General features: G+C 40.8%; 1 protein-coding gene across 1 annotated transcript in view; it reads right to left on the bottom strand.

Moving 5' to 3' along the window:
- The window catches only part of RELCH (RAB11 binding and LisH domain, coiled-coil and HEAT repeat containing), a gene marked incomplete in the record, with an annotated part of 1,574,926 nt that overhangs the window by 620,062 nt on the left and 935,978 nt on the right, over window positions 1–18,886 (bottom strand). Inside the window, 2 exon segments of the mRNA XM_044065183.1 lie at window positions 3,998–4,145; window positions 5,630–5,794. Of these exon segments, the coding sequence (XP_043921118.1) occupies window positions 3,998–4,145; window positions 5,630–5,794 (313 nt within the window).

The following is an 18,886-nucleotide window of genomic DNA, read 5'->3' as shown; positions in this document are numbered from 1 at the left end:
AGTATGAAAAGCTTCAGAGCTTTCCTCCCCCAAGAAGTGAAGCAATGTCCCTGAAAGGAAAAAATGCCAGGAAATGTAACACAAAAGCTATTACATATACAAAGATATATACATTCACCCAGAAAATACAAAAAAAAAAAAAAAAAAAACACCAAAAGAAGGGGACTACATGGAGGGGATAGCTACTACAACAGTGATCTATTAGAATATCTACTGTTAAGTTTCCTTACATAACAGCACTGCATTCATCATTAGATCACTGTTACAGTAGCCTAAGCTATCTGGGTAGCTTACCATAGCCTAGAAACCAAAAGGGAAGGTGGAAGAAATTAAGAATCCAGAAGCCCCTAATGAATAGCCCTAGCAAGCTTGCTCTAGACCTAGAAAAGCAATCTAGTTCATAACGTTGCATAAAATTATGTACATACAACCAAGTTGTTGCCTCTAGAATACTTCGACAGTTTACTCCTTTCCAGAAAGGCGCAGAAGAAGCCAAAACCCTAGTTGAATGAAATCAGTTAGACCTGAGAGGTCCTTGTATATTGCTGCTATGCTACAGCTCCAGTATTTGTAATATACCTATCACTTTGTGATTTAACAAATGCTTACATACATTCATTGCATTTATAGTTTGTGAACCACATTTTCTGCAATATGTTGAGCTGTTTAACAGTTGCTTGAGCAACATGCTCCAAAAATCAGGAACTATAAAAATTTAAAACAATAAAAAGTATCAGGAACAATAAAGTCCCAGTGTCCAAAATCAATCCAAAAAGAAAAACAGGCGACACTGGAACAAACACAGCATTAAAAAATCCACAAGTCATCCACAAGTCTTTAATAAAAATAGAAGGTTAGCGCCTCCATGCCCAAATGCTAGGTACTTCTTCAGACAAGGTACAAAAAACACAACAGATTTATACAGTGCAATCAATCATTCAGTGAAGCAATTTACGTTCCCACAAGTGCCTTATTTAAACATGTTCATGACAATGTTGATTATTCTTTTAGGTTTTTAGTTTTACAACATTTTAATGGTGGTAATGATAGAGTGGGGAATTTGAATAATACTGTTGAGAAAGCAGAAACTAAATAGACAGTGCTATTGCAAGCACATTAATGCCCTGGGTTAAATGGGTATGTTCTTTTAAAGCCTTTGCTTAGGGAATGTAAATTGCTTCACTGAATGATTGATTGCACTACATAAATATGTTGTGTTTTTTGTACTTTGAAGAAGTGCCTAGCATTTCAGCATGAAAGAGCTAACCTTCAATTTTTATTAAAGACTTGTGGATTTTAATGCTGTGTCTGTTCCAATGTCGCCTTTTTTTTCTCTTTCACTATAAAAATTAGTCAGTTTTCAACAAAATTCTCATATTTCAGCACAAATGTCGCTGTCTTTGACTATTTGCTGTAAATAAGTTACTCTCTGGTGCCCTTCTCCCATATAAACAAATGTTACTCAGTAAATGACCCAATGAAATACATAAAAGAATGTACACACAAAAATCCATAACTGTAAATATGGCATTTCAAATATAACATTTTCACAGAAGCATGCTGGATATAGCCAATGGAACATCTTGGTATACAATTGTTTTTCATTCTGTTGAATCATAATCGCTGAAAACCAATTTCAGTGAATAACAAAAGTTTCTTTTTTTTGGCAGGGGCAGCTGTATCCTCCATATGGAGGAAGACCCTCACACCCCCCTCACTTACAGATGCACCATCTTCACGGAAAGGGCAACGGTTAGTTTGCTGAAAGCAGCTTTCAGTGAAATTATCCTCACACTGCTGTCAATTGAACAAACAGCAGTCTAATTTTCATGTTCGGTAATTACTCTCCTGAATTATGGCCAATAAAAATGGACAGCTTTTGGAAGGTGGACAAACAAGATCCTTCTCTTTACAAAAACAGAAAAACTATGAAGAATGAATTTCTTTTCAAAGCTGTTCTAGTGATCTCAAGCATTTCCCTTGATAAAGTAATTATATAAAAGATAACACTATTCCTAAACATAAAACCATATCTAAATAAACACATTTTCATCTCAGCTTAACATATCTGTGTGGTGTTTAAAAATAGGATATAAAAACACAAAAGTAACCAGACACATGTTATATTACTGAGAAGTATAACATTCAAAAACACGCATGCCTATTGGACACATCAGTCAGTGTGGTCCTTGTAAATTAAGCATTAGCAACATAAAAACATCTAGCAAATATTTTGCAGTCATGGAAGCAACTCAAGTTAATGAGTAAATGTAGTTAAGTAAGTAAGAGCAAATAGCAATACAAAAAAAACAAACACAGGCCATTATCTCACAATGTGTTAAAACAAAAGAACACAGTAAAGCACGCATGAACACACACATGTTCATGCAAAGGGGATCATAGATGCAACTCAACTTTTGTAAAATAAATGAAGTTAACTAACTAAACCAAAGATTAATACAGAAAAAACAACCCGATTTCTCCCAAAGCATCAAAATAACTACTTACTAAAATAAAAGTAAACAGCAAATGGACTTCACAAATCACTGCCAAGAAAGTGACTCATATTTATAAAACAATGCAATTAAGTAAAAATCAAAGAATAAACGAAAGAAAACACAATCCCAAAAACACTACCAAACCAAGAGCAGTTACTAAATATAACAGTGCTAAAAATGGCGAATGCATTTCATAGAAGCTGATACATTTTGTCACCTTTCCATGCACTTAATGGAAATGGAACACCACCAGCTTCCAATTTATAAACTGCACAGAAAAAGAGACACAGCAAAAAAACACAAGTAAACAGTGGAACACACAAATGTAATATCCATAAAACCTTGATATAAAGAAATATGTCATGAGAAGCATCACAATACAAACATTTCTAACATTAACAATGATGTATAAAAAGAAAAAAAGTAAACCAGTCAAATTAGGACAAACAACTCATTATTAAAAATATCATTTAAATATAACACAACATATAATAAGACTAGGGAAGGTTAAGCAAAGTAACTAAAAAATAGTGTGGAACTGTATCTGTAAATTGAAAATACCCAAATACTCAAAAAATAAAAATTAATAAACGTATAAAATCAAGCAAAAGTAACAGCACTATACAACATCAATAAACCATGGCTAACCCCTGTGACCAAACCATACTGAAAGCAATTTTTATTTATTTAGTTTGTTTACAGGAGTAGTACACTCATCATAACAGACCACTTGCACATAGCCCAGGTGAAGGAATTCACAAAAAAATAAAACGGAGCAGAGTAATTATAGAAAGTAGATAACTCCAGAATTGATACAATATGCAAGTATTAATAGAGTAGAAAAAGAAATGTAAACTAATTTTAGAAGTAAATAAGAGATGAAAGCAGCATTTGAGAACAGAGGGTCAAAGTAGCTGTGATGCAGGTAAGGAGGGAGTTAGAATGTGTGTCCAATGGGAAAGCGCTTAAAGTCAGATTTTTGAGAAAGTTGACTTTTGAGTTGAGCTCTGGGCGTAGGGAAACAAGAGACATCTTTTAGGTAAGGAGGTGGGATTACCAGAGACTTGGTGCAAGAACTGAGAAGGGGAGGTCAATGTAGTGCAGCCAACTGGCTTTGCAGAAGGTGATGCAGTGGTATTCCTAGGAGGGGGGACTTGGAAATACAGTAATCCAAGCATTACTCATGATCAGCCATGGACTAATTCTAAAATACTATACTTATTAAAACTTTCCTTAATTTATAAAATAAAAAATACAACAAAATGTAGTACTGCCAATTATAACGTTTGCAAGTGTGATTAACTATATCGGTGTTTACAAAGGCTTAAAAACTGAAACACCAAGCACATTTTTTGAGTCATTTCTTGTATCTTTTCAGTTTTTAAAGCTATAATATTGTATAACACAAGCATAAACTACACTTACATGTAACTTCCATGCATCTTGTATCCAGTGTAAAAAAAAAAAAAAAATATATATATATATATGTAATACAGTACCTTCTATCTGGGGGCTCTCCCCTTGTGGTCTGGCTTTGCTTGAGAATGAAGCAGTTTGTAACACTAGTGAAAACAAGGGTGGGATTAATGACTGCAGTGCTGACAAATACATGTGCAGTTTATGTTCATCTAGTCCATGCTCTCCGTCCTATAAAACAAAGGAGTAAAAGTGGTCTTAAGGTTTTTGCGAACTCAGTCAGCTTGCTATGTTATCACAGCTCTCAACTGTCCTTAGGTCTCTGGGACACACTAAATATAGCCTTAAAATTACCTCCCCTCCTTGATATGCTTTGAAATTTTACTGCAAAGCGAAGAGTGACGAGTTCATATCCTTTAAAACATGCATCCCAGTACAACTCCATTTACTGTAACAGCTTTCCAAGTCAGTATAACATGTGAATAAAGTACGTCAGATTTTTGGTCTCTGTCCTTGATTCTTGAGTGAATAGGATGAGAACTACTACTGGCATCAAAGATGTTGTCATACTACAACATTTATTTATATACAGTCAGATGAAATGTAACACTACACTGCCTCTCAAAATGGCAGTAAGCAGTACAAAAAGAGTTGAGCAGAAATTACAACAGAACACTCAGGTTAAAATTTCAAGTAAGAGAAAGACAAGATAAGCCATTGGAGTAACAACTGCATAGCTCTACAGTTGGCACTCTCAGCAGACTATGTTTTTCATTAGCATCACACATGTAAAATTACCTGACTTGGAAAGATAAGTTTTTGAAAAAAGCTGCAGAACAGTTATCATTTGAACAAGCCAGTCCACATATTTGCTGAATTACATCCCTTCTCCTTCAAATGATAGCTTACATTAGCAAACCACATCATGGGCCATCTCTTAACCTTTTAAATGTCCCTTTACATGGAACCTGTGGAGAATATGAATGAAAGCAAAGCATCACTACTTTACCCTTCAATATCCGTCCTTCCCAGGGTAAGGTGGCAGTTGCTGCCTCAGTGACTCTGTACTGAAAACGAATGCCACAGACCACGTCACTTAGCAACAGTATGACTTTTTTCCCCCAATGGCTATTTATTTACTTTTGCAGCTGCCTCCTTGGGAAGGTTCTACAAAGTATCTGCTGTTTTCCTTATACGTAATGTTAGTAGTGCTGCCATTCCAATACATTGAAAGAATCCTGACTGCATAGCCACAGATCCTCATACAGAAGGACATCTCTTCTGAAGGAAGGCATTAGCATGTAATTCTGGCATCTACATTAATTCAACCAGGTCTGATGCTATGAACACAGCATTCAACAGCAGACCCAGGACACTGTTTCTCCCAGAAAATTAATCTTAACATGTTATATTAAAGAGATGTTTTGAATGAATGTCTGACTAATGATCTAAACCATGCTAGGTTAGTTTCAGTCATATTGCTACCAAATGATGTTAACTGCCATTTGCAAATCAGTTCTTCACCACATAACATCACTACATTTGTTCCAGAAAGTTAATACTACAGTAAGAAAATACATTTATGTGTATGAATACTGCAAAACTGCTCTTTAATTTGTGTGTCTGAGCACTGATATACAAGTTTTTAAACAAGTGTGCTGCACTGCACTCTTTTATTATCACACACTTATCTAACACATTCCGCAATTACCTACCCTGAGTAGCTTTTCAATCTTGGTAAGTAGTGTGGGGATGAGATGAGACTGTAGGTTTCCTAGTTCAGTGGTCCAGGCAGCAAACGCAGGAAGAAATACCTGATGTGTTGCATTAACAACCCTCTCAGAGGGGTCACCAAGGGCTGAAAGGAGCAACTCAAAACCCTAATCAAAAGAACAAATTTAAGGGTCACCATACTGTACACTGACAGGTCAAAAAAGAAAGCAAATAAATATTTAGTAACTCATTCTGCTCTGTTTTACTGAATTCACAGACTATTCTGGGAGGTTGCTCTCACACTCTATTCTGCACCTCTACGGACCACATTACTCACTCCATTCTGTACCTCTACTGACCAGGTTACTCTCGCTCCATTCTGTACCTCTACTGACCACGTTATTACTTCAGATGTAATGAATCTCTACAATGATTAGGACATCAAAAATCACACATACAAGAACACAAAACACACACGTGCACCTTTCTTGAACTTACCTTTACTTGTACACTTCATGAGAATGCTTGGTCAGTACAGCTAGGTACAAGTTAAACTGCAAATGCTGTTTTACATTTTTTGTAAAGTTGAGAATGTTGCAGTGCTGAAACCCCAGTCCATTACACAGAAAGTAATACAGGAGATGTAGCAGGTTAAACCCTGCAAAAATAATGTTGAGTAAAGACTTTAGTCAGAGCCATCTAACTTACTGAGCTCTATCTGCTGCACTGCTGTAGTAATGCAGAATTATTCAGATGCAAAACACCTTTTACGTCAGAGTAACACTGGTGTATAACACTTGATATGACATGACACTCAACACAGGGACCTGGCTCAGTGTTGTGTAGCGAGTAAAAGGTAACCACCATAATCAAAGTTCGTCCAATGCAAAAGGAGTAAAAATAAATGAATGAGCAGTACAGCTGATAAACAATAAAATATTAGTTTATTAAAAGATAAGCACTTTCGTGTATAACACTTCTGCAGATCAAGATCACAATAAATACTCAAAACCACATAATTTTACAGTCATAATAATTAACCAATTCACAGATGCCAAGGTATCTAATCAGTGCTTAAGTTTACGGGAAAGCAAATAAGGTCTTAAAGGAACACTCTTATTTAACCCAAAACCTCTATCTGCCTGAAGAGTAATAATCCATTTTAACTCATTAATCTCAGCCCTATTTATCACACAACCCCCCCTGATACTAACATTAGTTAACTGTAGTACCCTGAAGGAGAAGGTATTGTCAGCATTCTGAAAAACATGTTTACTCAAAGCATTTTTTTCAACCTTTCTCCTAACATCGGCCATTTTGGGTCAATTCCAAACTCCTTGATCTCTCTCTCTTAAAACCCTGCAACTGTCTTTTTGCGCGGTCTTGCGCACAGCGCCGGTTAGCTGGGTTATACTATTCCTGGCTCCACAAAGTCTGCGCTGCAAATTTTCCCTTAGAACTAAGCAAGTTTCAACTCAAGTGCTTCAGATCAACTACTGCTCTTATTGCAGAACTTGCATAACCCAAATCAGCACTTGCCCAAATCTCCTAGACAGCACTATTATTTTCCAAATCTCCTAGACAGCACTATTATAATACAGCATAAGACCCTCAACTGTCCGCAAGACAAGTAAAATTTACTTTTCCAAACATGTCCAGAAGTCAGCTTCAGATGTACTCTCCAGTTCAGCTGGTGGAATTGGGCATCCTGAGGCAATGTCACAACTGCCTCATGTATACTGACAACCCTCTCCTCTTACCTCTAGACACAAACACTTGTGAGAGATGCAAATACACAGCCAGACTGGAGGCAAAGCGGTCTCAACCCATGACTGTAACAGACAGTCAAGAGGAGAAGAGACATACTAGCATCACACCACCAGTCACACATGGATCTACAAAACAATCACCGGCAAAACATAAATACACAAAAACATATTCGGAGGCACTAGGTACAAATCTGAAAAAGAAACAGTGCCCTCCAAAACAGACAAGCAAGCAACCTGCACCTCCAAACACAAGCCAAAAAACACATAATTCACCTCAGCAGTGTGCCTCATGACAGCCCCTAAGGCAAAACACCATACCCAACACGCTAGTAATAGGAGACTCTATAGTAAGGCACACAGATGTTCCACTCACCAGGCTGAACAAGGAGAAGGTTACTGTCAGCTGCCTGTCGGGTGCTAGGATGTGCCACATAACACAGGCACTTAGATCACTCCAGAACAAGTACAAGTATGACGCTGTCATTGTACATGTTGGTGTGAATGATCTAAGACGTACCTCCCTGGACTACATGAAAACAGACATTGAGGAGCTCTCTGATCATGTAGCCCAAGCTGATATGACCCTGACCTTGAGTGGCATACTACCTTCACCTAGAATGATACCACAATACAAAGACAAAATTATCAATTTCAACAATTGGATAAGCTTCTGGTGTCATTCTAAGGGGATCCAGTGTCTGTCTGCCTGGGATGACATGATAGACAAGCCTCGCTGTTTTGCCACAAATGGTTTGCACCTGTCACCCCTAGGCATTCAAATACTGGCCAAGGCTCTTGCCATCCCCATAGTGCCTTTTTTAGGCAAGGCTCAAAGGACAAACCAACCACCGTAACCAGCACAGGTAACCAGAAACTAAGGGTAATGCTACTCAACACCAGAAGTCTCAACCTCAAAATGTACTTGAGGCACACTTCAGTAGGGAGTAAATCGATGTTTGTGCAGTGACGGAAACCTGGTTCAAGGCTCCAGAGAGCACCCCAGCACTACCAAGTTACAATTCATATCATACCTTCCGGCGTCAGTTACCGGCTCGCAGTACAAAGGGCGGAGGTGTATCATATTCATCAAGGATACCCACATCTCCAGGTTAGTGGCACAGCATGATGCCCCAGAGATCATCCATGCGCAACTATCAACAGGCAAAACACATTTCAAGTCGTAGCCTGTTATAGATCGCCCACCATATCCCAAGATGCTCACTCAGCATTCCTTGAGGCATTGGAAAATATAAAGGTCTTACCCAACACCATAATTTAGGGTGATTTCAACTACCCTGGTATAGACTGGGCGAACTACCAAAGTTCTAACTCCTATGCCCAGCGGTTCATAGAATTTATAAATTCAAATGCCCTTGAACAACTGGTATGTTCTCCCACTAGAGGGGACAACATATTGGATTTAGTCATTGCAAATATGGGCGCCCATTGTACTACACCCGTTATCACTCCCTCTCTGGTCAGATCAGACCACAAAAACTGATAACCCTAGACATCCTCACCCCTCCGCTTCCCCCAGTCAAAGAAACCATCGTAAAAAACCTTTCCAAAGCAAACTTCAAACTACTTGCGTCAGAAGTGGAAAGCTTCACTATCCCCCTGCAGAAGGATAATGATATCCAGGATGCAGAATCCTACACCAAGGCACTTTACATACATCTTCAGGATTGCATGGACCGTGCTATCCCAAATAAAACCAAGACTCCTTCCTCAAGCAAGAAGAAACCAGTCTGGTGGACTCCGGCCTTAAGCAAACTATACAATAAAAGGAGGAGACTTATACAAAAAAAGGCCAAATCTCAAGTAAAAAAATCTTCCCTGATCAGCTTTAGTAAGAAATTGAGGGCCCTCATCAAGTCAACTAAAGCCAATTTCAAAAAGAAAGTTGCCAAGGATGCCAAGTATAACTATAAGGCCTTCTATGGTTACGTCAAAAACCTAAATGGCAACGCTCAGGTCTGTTCTGAGCTAGTACAAAATGGAACAAAATACACTGACCCCACTGACATTGCCAACATCTTGGCTGACAGGTTCAGTGCAAATTTTTACCCTTCCTCACCACCTACAGGGCCTATTACTATTCAAGGGGATTGTGTAACTCCAATTATTACTAATACGTTGGTTAATAAGGCTCTATCTAAAGTTAAAAACACTGCCTCCATGTAACCAGATGGTGTCCCGGGCTGTGTCATATGCGAGCTCCAAAATTAATTAACCCCGCATCTGAATACCCTGTTCAGTCTCTGCCTCTCGACAGAATATGCGCCCATAGAATGGCGCACAGCAACGGTGGTTCCGCTGCACAAGGATGGGCCCACAACCAACCCTGGGAACTACCGACCAATAAGCCTGACCAGTCTGATCTGTAAGGCAATGGAGCGAATCATTATGGAACTCATAAATGGAGAGATTGGGAACCTCCAAACACTTGACCCCACACAGTTCGGTTTCATCAAGGGCAGATCATGCCTCCTGAACCTGGTGGACTTCTTTGAGACCGTTACTCAGGCTATAGATAAGGGAAAGGAGGTACACACGGCTTACCTTGACCTTGCTAAAGCATTTGACACCATTCCCCATTTGGGTATTACTGATAAACTCACCAACTTGGGCATAAACCCTTACATCACAAGATGGATTGCAAACTGGCTCTCAAACAGATCCCACAAAGTAAGAGTAGCGGGATCTATGTCCAAATGTAGACTGGTAATAAGCAATGTGCCTCAGGGCTCTGTCCTGGGGCCCCTCCTGTTTGGCATATACTTCTCAGAAGTACAGGCAAGCACTGAAGGGCTGTGGCTGACCAAGTTTGTGGACAACTGCAAACTTGGTGCTATAATAGAGTCTCCGGCTGACATGGATATCCTCCAGAAGGGCCTTAACGACACTGATGCATGGTGTCAAAGCCATGGTCTCAAGCTAAATACTAAAAAATGCGTAGTAATCCCCTTTGGGGAAAACAGAGTACCTGTGAACTACCACATATGAGGTAACCCCCTGAAATCTGAAGTAGTAATAAGGGATCTAGGGACCCAAGTAGATAGTCAGCTTTCCTTTGATAACCATGTTGCCAAGGTGGTTAGAAAATCCTTCTATGTGACCCATCTGATCACGAAAGGGTTCGCATCAAGATCTAAGGATGTAGTGGTGCCCCTCTACTCTTCCCTCATCAGACCCATTATTGAGTACAATGCACCAATTGGAATGTACCTGGCTAGGCATCTCCAGCAGCTGGAGAGACCACAGAGGTACCTCACTAAGAGGATTACTGGCCTCAAACAGTTGCCCTATGCAACACGACTGAAAAAACTAAGGCTTTTCTCTGTTGCATACCGCTTTCTCAGAGGCAATCTCTGTCTAACATACAGAGCCATGTCCAACCCAGAACTGTTGAACATGCTCCATTTTAGCAGAACCAAATCCACTCGAGCTACATGCTCTAGGGATATAAACCTCAGCACAACAATGAATAGAACATGCTGGAGGGATAGATTCCCTTTGCAAAGACTTCCCTTGCTATGGAACAAGGTCCCAATCTACATAAGACAGAGCCCCTCACTATCACTCTTCAAGAGGTACCTTGACGAGTGGATGGGTAACAAAGTTCACACCAGGGATCATACCAACAGCTCTACTAGATAGGGGCCAAGGGTACTAGCGGCTAGATCAAGGGCCTAGGGAACTAATCAAAGGGGCGGTGAATACCACACAATGTGGCTGGGCTAATATATGCCTTTGGGCAGATAGCCCAGTATCTACCTATGAACCTAATCACGTATGTGTTCTAAGACTCTCTCTTAAACTACAGTTGGTTTTTCCAACATAGAAACATGAGCAGTCATTAGAAGTAACAAGTTAAACTAAATCTTTACTCCTGTAATCTGCATAAAACTTGAACCTACATAAAACATTCGTGGATGGAAGTATACACTCCGAAGAGCTTGACACATAGGTACAAGCCTTGCAAGCACAACAGGGGTGTGTACCTCTTCTAGCAGACACAGGTTGTTCCACACACAAAATATTATATTTAAAACACAATCTCTACTTCACATTTTTTGCATTTTCTTAAAACAGAAGCCAGGTTGAGTGCTAACAAACTTTTTTATCCCATCATCAGTTAATAAAATGGGCCAATTACGTTTTACAACCCCACACACTTAATTTATATTATTTGTAAAGGTTAGCCCCAGCCTAAGCGTCCTAGAATCTAAATCCACATTGTTGCCTATCTTTACTTCTCTATCTCAGAAATAAGTTTTACCTGATGTACATTTCAGGGCTTTCACTTCTGCTAAAGCCTCCTCAATTGCCTTCCTTCTGTAACCACTCACAAACTTCTGCAACTAAAATGTCATTAGTCTGTTGTAAATCCATTTCATCTGCGCATAACCTTGAAAGACGCAAAAACTGTCCCTTTAAAATATTCCTAACTTTAGATTAGGATGCATAATAGTTTGATGCAGTTTGCTGTTCCTCCAACAAGGATTCTTATACATACACATTTCCAAGTGACCACTAATACAATTGTAAATGTGAACATCAAGAAAATCAAGAGACACATACAAAGGAGAGATGCTAAATCTCAAAAACTCTGTACTATTATGTAGTTTGTGGAGGAAATCATGCAACTGATCACAGGTACCTTGTCATAAAACAAACACATCATCTATGAACCTATTGTAACAAATCAATTTTTTAGAAAATGAATGATTGTTGAAAACATATTCCTCTTCCCAACAAGCCATCACCATATTGGCATAGCTATGGGCAAATGTGCCCATAGCTACGCCAATCTGAAAATAAAAATTATTAAAAATAAAAACATTATTTTTCAAGAATGACCTCGAACAAAGTACAAATCAAAACAATCTGACTACGTATATAGTCACTATACTTATGCAAAAAAAAAGCCTAACTGAATCCACACCATAATCACTAGGTATGACTGTGAAAAAAGTATTCATATCCATAGTCACTATCAAAAATCCAGAACAGTCAATATTCTGCGCCTTCTTAAAAGTCTAGTTAAAAGTCCTCAGTATCGCTCAATATACCTAGAGCTTTCACTAAGACATGTTTCAACTTATCTTCTACAAAAATTGAGAGATTCTCGGTTATCCAACCTTGTCTCACCACAACAGGTCTCGTAGGCAGAATTAAACTGTTCTTATGTACTTTGCGTAAACCATTTTAATACAGGTAATACCAGTTCTTCAACCAAAAAGAAGGTATACAATTCATATGAGATCAAACCTTGCATAAGTAAGTCATATAATATCAAATGCAGATTCTTAATAAGAGAGGCTATCTTAATAGAATCTATACAACAATATGTATCTTTAACCGACAAATGCCTCAACATACTATCAACACAGAAGTCAGTGTCCATAACTACTAGGGCACCTCCTTTATTGGCTGGTGTGATCCATACAGAGTCTAATGACTCCAATTCTATCAATGCTGCAAAAGTACAGTTGTGTACACTTACCATAAATGTAGATGTTCGAGTGTATTCACTGTTGCAGTCATCACATTTGGGTTATCTGCTTGCAGTAACCCTCAGTCAACCTGATTATCAAAGTCTTGGGTCCTGCATCGGATGCTGTCTCATCTTCCATGACGTCAGGTATTCAGGGGTATTAAAGCATGCAGCCGACGCCATTACATCAGTTTTTCTTGCCCCAGATGTCAGGTGCCCCCATGATAGGAAGCAATTATATAGAAGGTTACACCTCCAACAAAAAAGCAAATACACCACAAAGCTTTAAGCATAGCAAACTAGAATAGAGGTATTGTCAATAGAAGGCAGGGGGCTGGAGGGAGGATAACCAGGACAGCAACAGTGAATACACTCGAACATCTACAATTTTGGTAAGTGTATACAACTGTACTATGCTCTTCATGTTTCACGGTTGCAGTCATCACATTTGGGTAGCTTCCCAAAGCTAAGGATGGGAGGAGGTAATTAGAAAGCATTAGGACCAGCTACAAGGCCCTGCAAGACTGCAGTGGCAAAACCAGCACTGGATTTAGAAAAAATTGGCAAGTGGTAATGCTTGGTGAAGGTATGTACAGAACTCCAGGTAGCAGCTTCTAAGATGTCCCTGTTAGGGACACCTCTGAGAAAGGCTGTAGAGGTAGATGCAGCCCTGGTTGAATGTTTTCTTACCCCCCGAGGGGTAGCTTTTCCATGGTGCTTATAGCAGAAATGAATGTAGTGGCCTATCCACTTAGAAATGGTTTGCTTTGAAATGGCCTTCCCCTCTTCCCCTTCAGCAAATGCAACCAGCAGCTGTTCAGATTTCCTGAGAGGTTTAGTCCTGTCCAAGTAAAATCTAAGTTGTCTATGCACGTCCAAGGAGTGCAGCATTCGTTCTCCTTTGTTATGTGGATTAGAAAAGAAGGTTGGCAAATGAATGGACTGATTAAGGGCCACACTGGATACCACCTTGGGCATGAAGGAGGGATTTGGTCCTGAGGGACACCTGTCTGCATGAAAGATGATGAAAGGCTCCACTGCCATGAGAGCCTGTAATTCAGACACCCTTCTTGCTGAAGTGATAGCTAGAAGGAAGGCTGTTTTCCAAGAAAGGAATTTCAACTTTGCATGTGGCAGCTGACTCAAAGGGAGGTAAAGTGAGCTTTTCCAGTACAAAGTTAAGTTCCCAGGCTGGAGTAGGGGCTCTCTTAGGTGGCCTTAAGTTTTTAGCCCCTCTAAGGAACTGCTTCAGCAGTGGATGAGAGAAGAGGGGTGGTTCTGTATTGTAATGAGCTGAAATGGCTGAGGCATGAATTTTGATGGAGGAAAAGGAAAGTCCCTTGTGAAGCATCTCAAGTAAGTACTGAAGAATCTGAGGTAAATTGGGCGCTGCTGTGCCCATCCTCTGATACTGGCTCCAGGAGCATAATCTTTTCCATTTTCAGCAAAGGATTTTCTAGTACTAGGCCTCCTTGTCTCCAGAAAGACATCCATCACTTGCTTACTGAGGGATGGTAACGGGAAGATCAGGTAATTAGCCAGGCTGCCAGGTTCAGGGTTTGAAGTTGTGGGTGCAGAATCTGGCCCTCCTGCTGTGACAGCAGGGCAGGAGTCTGAGGCAAGTGCCATGGTGCCAGCAGTGACACACTGCGCAAGAGGGGGTACCAGTGTTGGCATGGCCGGTCTGGTGCAATCAGTATTGTCCTTGGTTTGTCCTGTTTAATCTTTAGTAGTACCTTGGAGAGGAGAGGCAGACGGGGAAAGGCATAAACCGATAGGTTTTTCCAGGTGAAGGACAGGGCATCCACTTTCCAAGCTTGTTTGTGGGGGAGTCCTTGTGCAGAATTTGTCCAATTGGTAGTTCTGGGGGGAGGCAAACAGGTCTATCTCTGGGCTCCCCAATTTGTTTCTCAACATGATGAATATCTTTAGTTCCAGTTTTCACTCGTGTGGGTCCATGAGATTTCTGCTTAGGTCGTCTGCCAGTGTATTTAGCTATCCTGGCAGGAATTGAGCCTGTAGGTGCACTTGGTAGCTCAAGGCTGTGTTCCACAGAGCCATGGCTAGTCTGCACAGAAGATATGAGTGGATTCCTCCCTGCTTGTTTATGTACCACATAGCAGTGGTGTTGTCTATCTTTTCCAATAATTGTCCTGGAAGAATGTGGCCCTTGAAGGCTGTCAGAGAATTCTGTACAGCTAACATTTCTTTTTGATTCCTATGCAGGTGCATTTGACTTGTGTTCCATTTGCCCTGAATGCACTTCCCTGCCAAGTGAGCCCCCCATGCATAGTCTGATGAGTCTGTTGTTAGGGTTTGGATGGCAGGGGGTAGAGTGAATGGTAGTCTCTTGTTTTGATGGCAGGCCTCTGCCCACCAAAGAACTATCTGTAGACAAGGTATGATAGGAATCAATGATTCTAGATCCTGAGAATGTTGACACCACAGGCTTTTTAGACACCACTGTAGTTTCCTCATATGCAGTCTTGCATATGGAATTAGTAGAATGCAGGAGGCCATGAACCCCAGGGCTTGCAGTATTTTCCTCGCAGATAGCTGGGTCTTTGTGGCCAGTAGTTTGAAGTAGGCTGTCAAAGGAACTTGTTTCTCTGTTGTAAAGTAGGCCATCTGGGAAGTTGTATTCAAATTTGCTCCCAGGAATATAACTTGTTGGCAGGGTACAAGATGTGATTTCTTTTCATTTATGGTGTACCCCAGAGAAGTTAACAATTTCCTTACAAATGCCAGATGCTTTAATAGTATGTCCTGGCTTTCTGCCTGAATTAGACAATCTTCCAGGAATGGGTATATTTGAATATTTTTTTGCCTGCAAAATGCAATGACTGGAGTTAGGCACTTTGTGAATACCCTGGGTGCAGTAGATAAGCCAAAGGGCAGTGCAGAGAACTGATAGTGCATGTAGCCTGCTTTGAAGCGTAGGTATCTTCTGCAAGATTTCCTTATTGGGATGTGCAGGTAGGCTTCCTTTAAATCCAGTGCTGCCAACCAGGCATATTTGCCTAGCATAGGAAGCACCTGATGACGAGTTAGCATCTTGAATTTTGGGATCACCAAAAATGTGCTTAGGATAGACAGGTCCAGGACAGGACACCAGGAACTGTCTTTTCTGGGTAGCAGAAAAAGTCTTGAGTAGAAACCTTGTCCCCATTCTTTTTCTGGGACAGGCTGAATAGCCCTGATGCTTAAAAGAGAGAGAACTTGTTTTTGAGCGTCTGCCCACTGATTTGGGGGTAGATCTGGCCAACTACTTGGGGTTGGGTAAGGAGTGGAAGTGGAGTCTGTATCCTTGAAAAACTATATTTAAAACCCAATTGTCCTGGGTAATGAATTCCCATTTTTTTGCCTGCAGGGCAAGCTTTCCCACTAAAGGAACAGTCAGTTGTGCACTGCTTGGAAGATTTAAAGTTAAGGCATTGAGACAGTTTACCATAGGGGGGAGTCTTACTACTCCCTGCTTTGGAAGTGGGAGCCCCTCACTGCTTAGTCCTGCGAGTACCTTGGAACTGAAGCCTGGGTGTTCTTCTGGTTCTGGGTTTGGATTGATAAGGCCTGTAAGAGGCAGGAAAGGACCAATTTTTAAGAGGGCCAATGCCTACTAAATCTGGGAGGCTGTATTTGCAGGAAATCTTTAACAGTTTGCATATATTTAGCTTTTTCCTCCAAATTTTTAAGTACTACTTTTGCTTTGTTGCCAAACAGGTAGTCTTGGTTTAAGGGAGCATCCAGCAATTTAGCTTCAACAAGATCTGGCAAAGATTGCTCCTTAAGCCAAGCATGCCTTCTAAGTACAGACCCAGTGGCAGCGGCCCTGCAAGTTGCCTCTAATGAATCAAAACCACATTGCAAAGTACGTTTTCCAACTTGTTCAGCAGAATGCATTAAATCCTGTAAATCTTTATTTTCAGCACAGTGAAGAATCAACATCATTTTCTGTTTAAGCAATCCAATAATATGCTGCTGATACTTTAACATATGAAACTGGAAGTTTAAGGCCCTAATGGCCAAGGTTGTGGAAGTGTACACCTTCTTACCCCATCTATCCAGCGCCCTGGAATCTCTATCAGAGGGGGTAGGATTTTTGGCAGTAGTAGCCTTAATGCCCTTGGGTCCCTGTGAAATAGTCTCAGGATCCGCAGTAGGATTTTTAAAGAGGAACTTGTGAGAGTCTGGAACCCTGTAATACCTATCAGGTTTTCTGGAAGCAAGAGGGTAAAGAGTCAGAGGCCAGGCTAGATTCAGAGAAGGCATCATCAACAATGTCCAGTACAGGGGGGATGGCCAAAGGCCTGTGTTGGGGCAGGAGTAAGAAATCCCCAAGCCTCTTTTTGGAGTCAGAGTAATCCTGGCTCTCCCAGCGAAAATGCTCCCTAAGAGTATGCAAGGTTTCACCAAAACAGAAATCCTCTAGAGGGGAAGCAGAGGGAATGGAGTTCTCTGCATCACAATCCTCATAGGTAGATAAGGGTAAATCCTGATCAGAGGAAATAGAAATTTCAGAGTCCTGATCAGAAGAATCAGAAGGAAAATCAGTCCTAGGTCTCTTAGAGGGGGAAGGGTGGCTTCCCCTGATTAGAGTAATAAGGTCTTCAGCCATGCTTATCATTAGTTTTTTAGGCATAGGGGCCGTCTGGGCGTCGGTTTTCTAGGCATGGACTGAGTTTTAGGCCTTGAAGAAGATGGTGTTGGTTTAATATGCATGTCAGTAGGCCTGAATACACCCTCAGAAGCCGGTGCCTGCACAGCGGCTCAGGACCCATCCAAGGTAGAGACATCCGCAGGTTCCACAGTCGAAGAAAGCATCTCGCGGCATACCGGACTCGAAATGGGTCTCAGTAGAGGCCTGCGAATCTGAAGTAGCAGGCATCAGGGGCTGAGAAAGCACCTCACTGAATACCGGCAAACTGGCAACTAGCTTAGGAGAAGTGTCGTCGGCAGCTTTGGACTTATGCGGTCTGTCTCTTTCTTTATCTTTGCATTTTTTCGGAATGTCGGTAGCCGGGTGGCTTACTGAAGCCATTTCTGGATAACTGAACAGAGTACCAAAATATTTAGAAGAGTAAATAAACAGACAACGAATAGTTAGAGGACTGAATAAGGCACAAAACCGACAGCAAGGTACGTTGTGGTCTGGGCCTAAGCAAGGAATGCAGTACAAATGAAAATCTTTATGAGGTATTTGCTTTCAACAAGAAATACAATTGTTAACTTTTACTGACATCGGTTTAGTGCAAGAAAAAGGTTCCCCAATGGGGTACTTGGCTTAGTTGAAGACTTCGGTTCTGAAACTCGAAAACGAAAATTTCAGGAGTCGGCCGACCAGCACTTGCGAACTTGCTTCTGCTTCGGGCACCACACGGCAAGAAAGACTGATGTAATGGCATCGGCTGCATGCTTTATACCCCGACTACCCGACGTCATGGAAGATGAGACAGCATCAGACGCAGGACCCAAGACTTTGATAATCAGGCTGACTGAGGGCTACTGCAAGCAGATAACCCAAAGTGATGACTGCAACAGTGAAACACGAAGAACATCTGCTCTTTTGTTAAACTGAAAAAACACTTACCTCCTTTGTGTCAGCGTTGTGTAGCAGTGTTTAATGACAAGCATTTTATACCCAGCATTTACCAGCCCCTTTAACCTCTTTGTATATGGCACTCACTACTGCAAGTGGTGTACACAACTAAATATATGGGATATACCTCTCAGTGAAAACCAACAGTACACATGTACTAACGGCCACAAAATCAGGTCCTACACCACACAGGGTTTTAGCCAAATAAATGTATCATTACATCACTGATTACAGACAGACACTTTCAATTTTATCTAATGAAAATTGCTGTTCCATAAACACTTATTTGAACCTGCAGAGAAGGAAAACAGTGGTCATTCTAGACTGCAGCTGCTAGCACATCACTGCAAGATGGCAGCAATACTTCCCAATTGCAATCAATGAAATACTCTAT

Source organism: Protopterus annectens, chromosome 3.part0 (assembly GCF_019279795.1).
Source record: "Protopterus annectens isolate FY-2018-M chromosome 3.part0, PAN1.0, whole genome shotgun sequence".
Taxonomy (NCBI): Eukaryota; Metazoa; Chordata; order Ceratodontiformes; family Protopteridae; genus Protopterus; species Protopterus annectens.
Note: the sequence above shows the minus strand (reverse complement) of the source record. Positions and strands in the feature narration are given on the sequence as shown.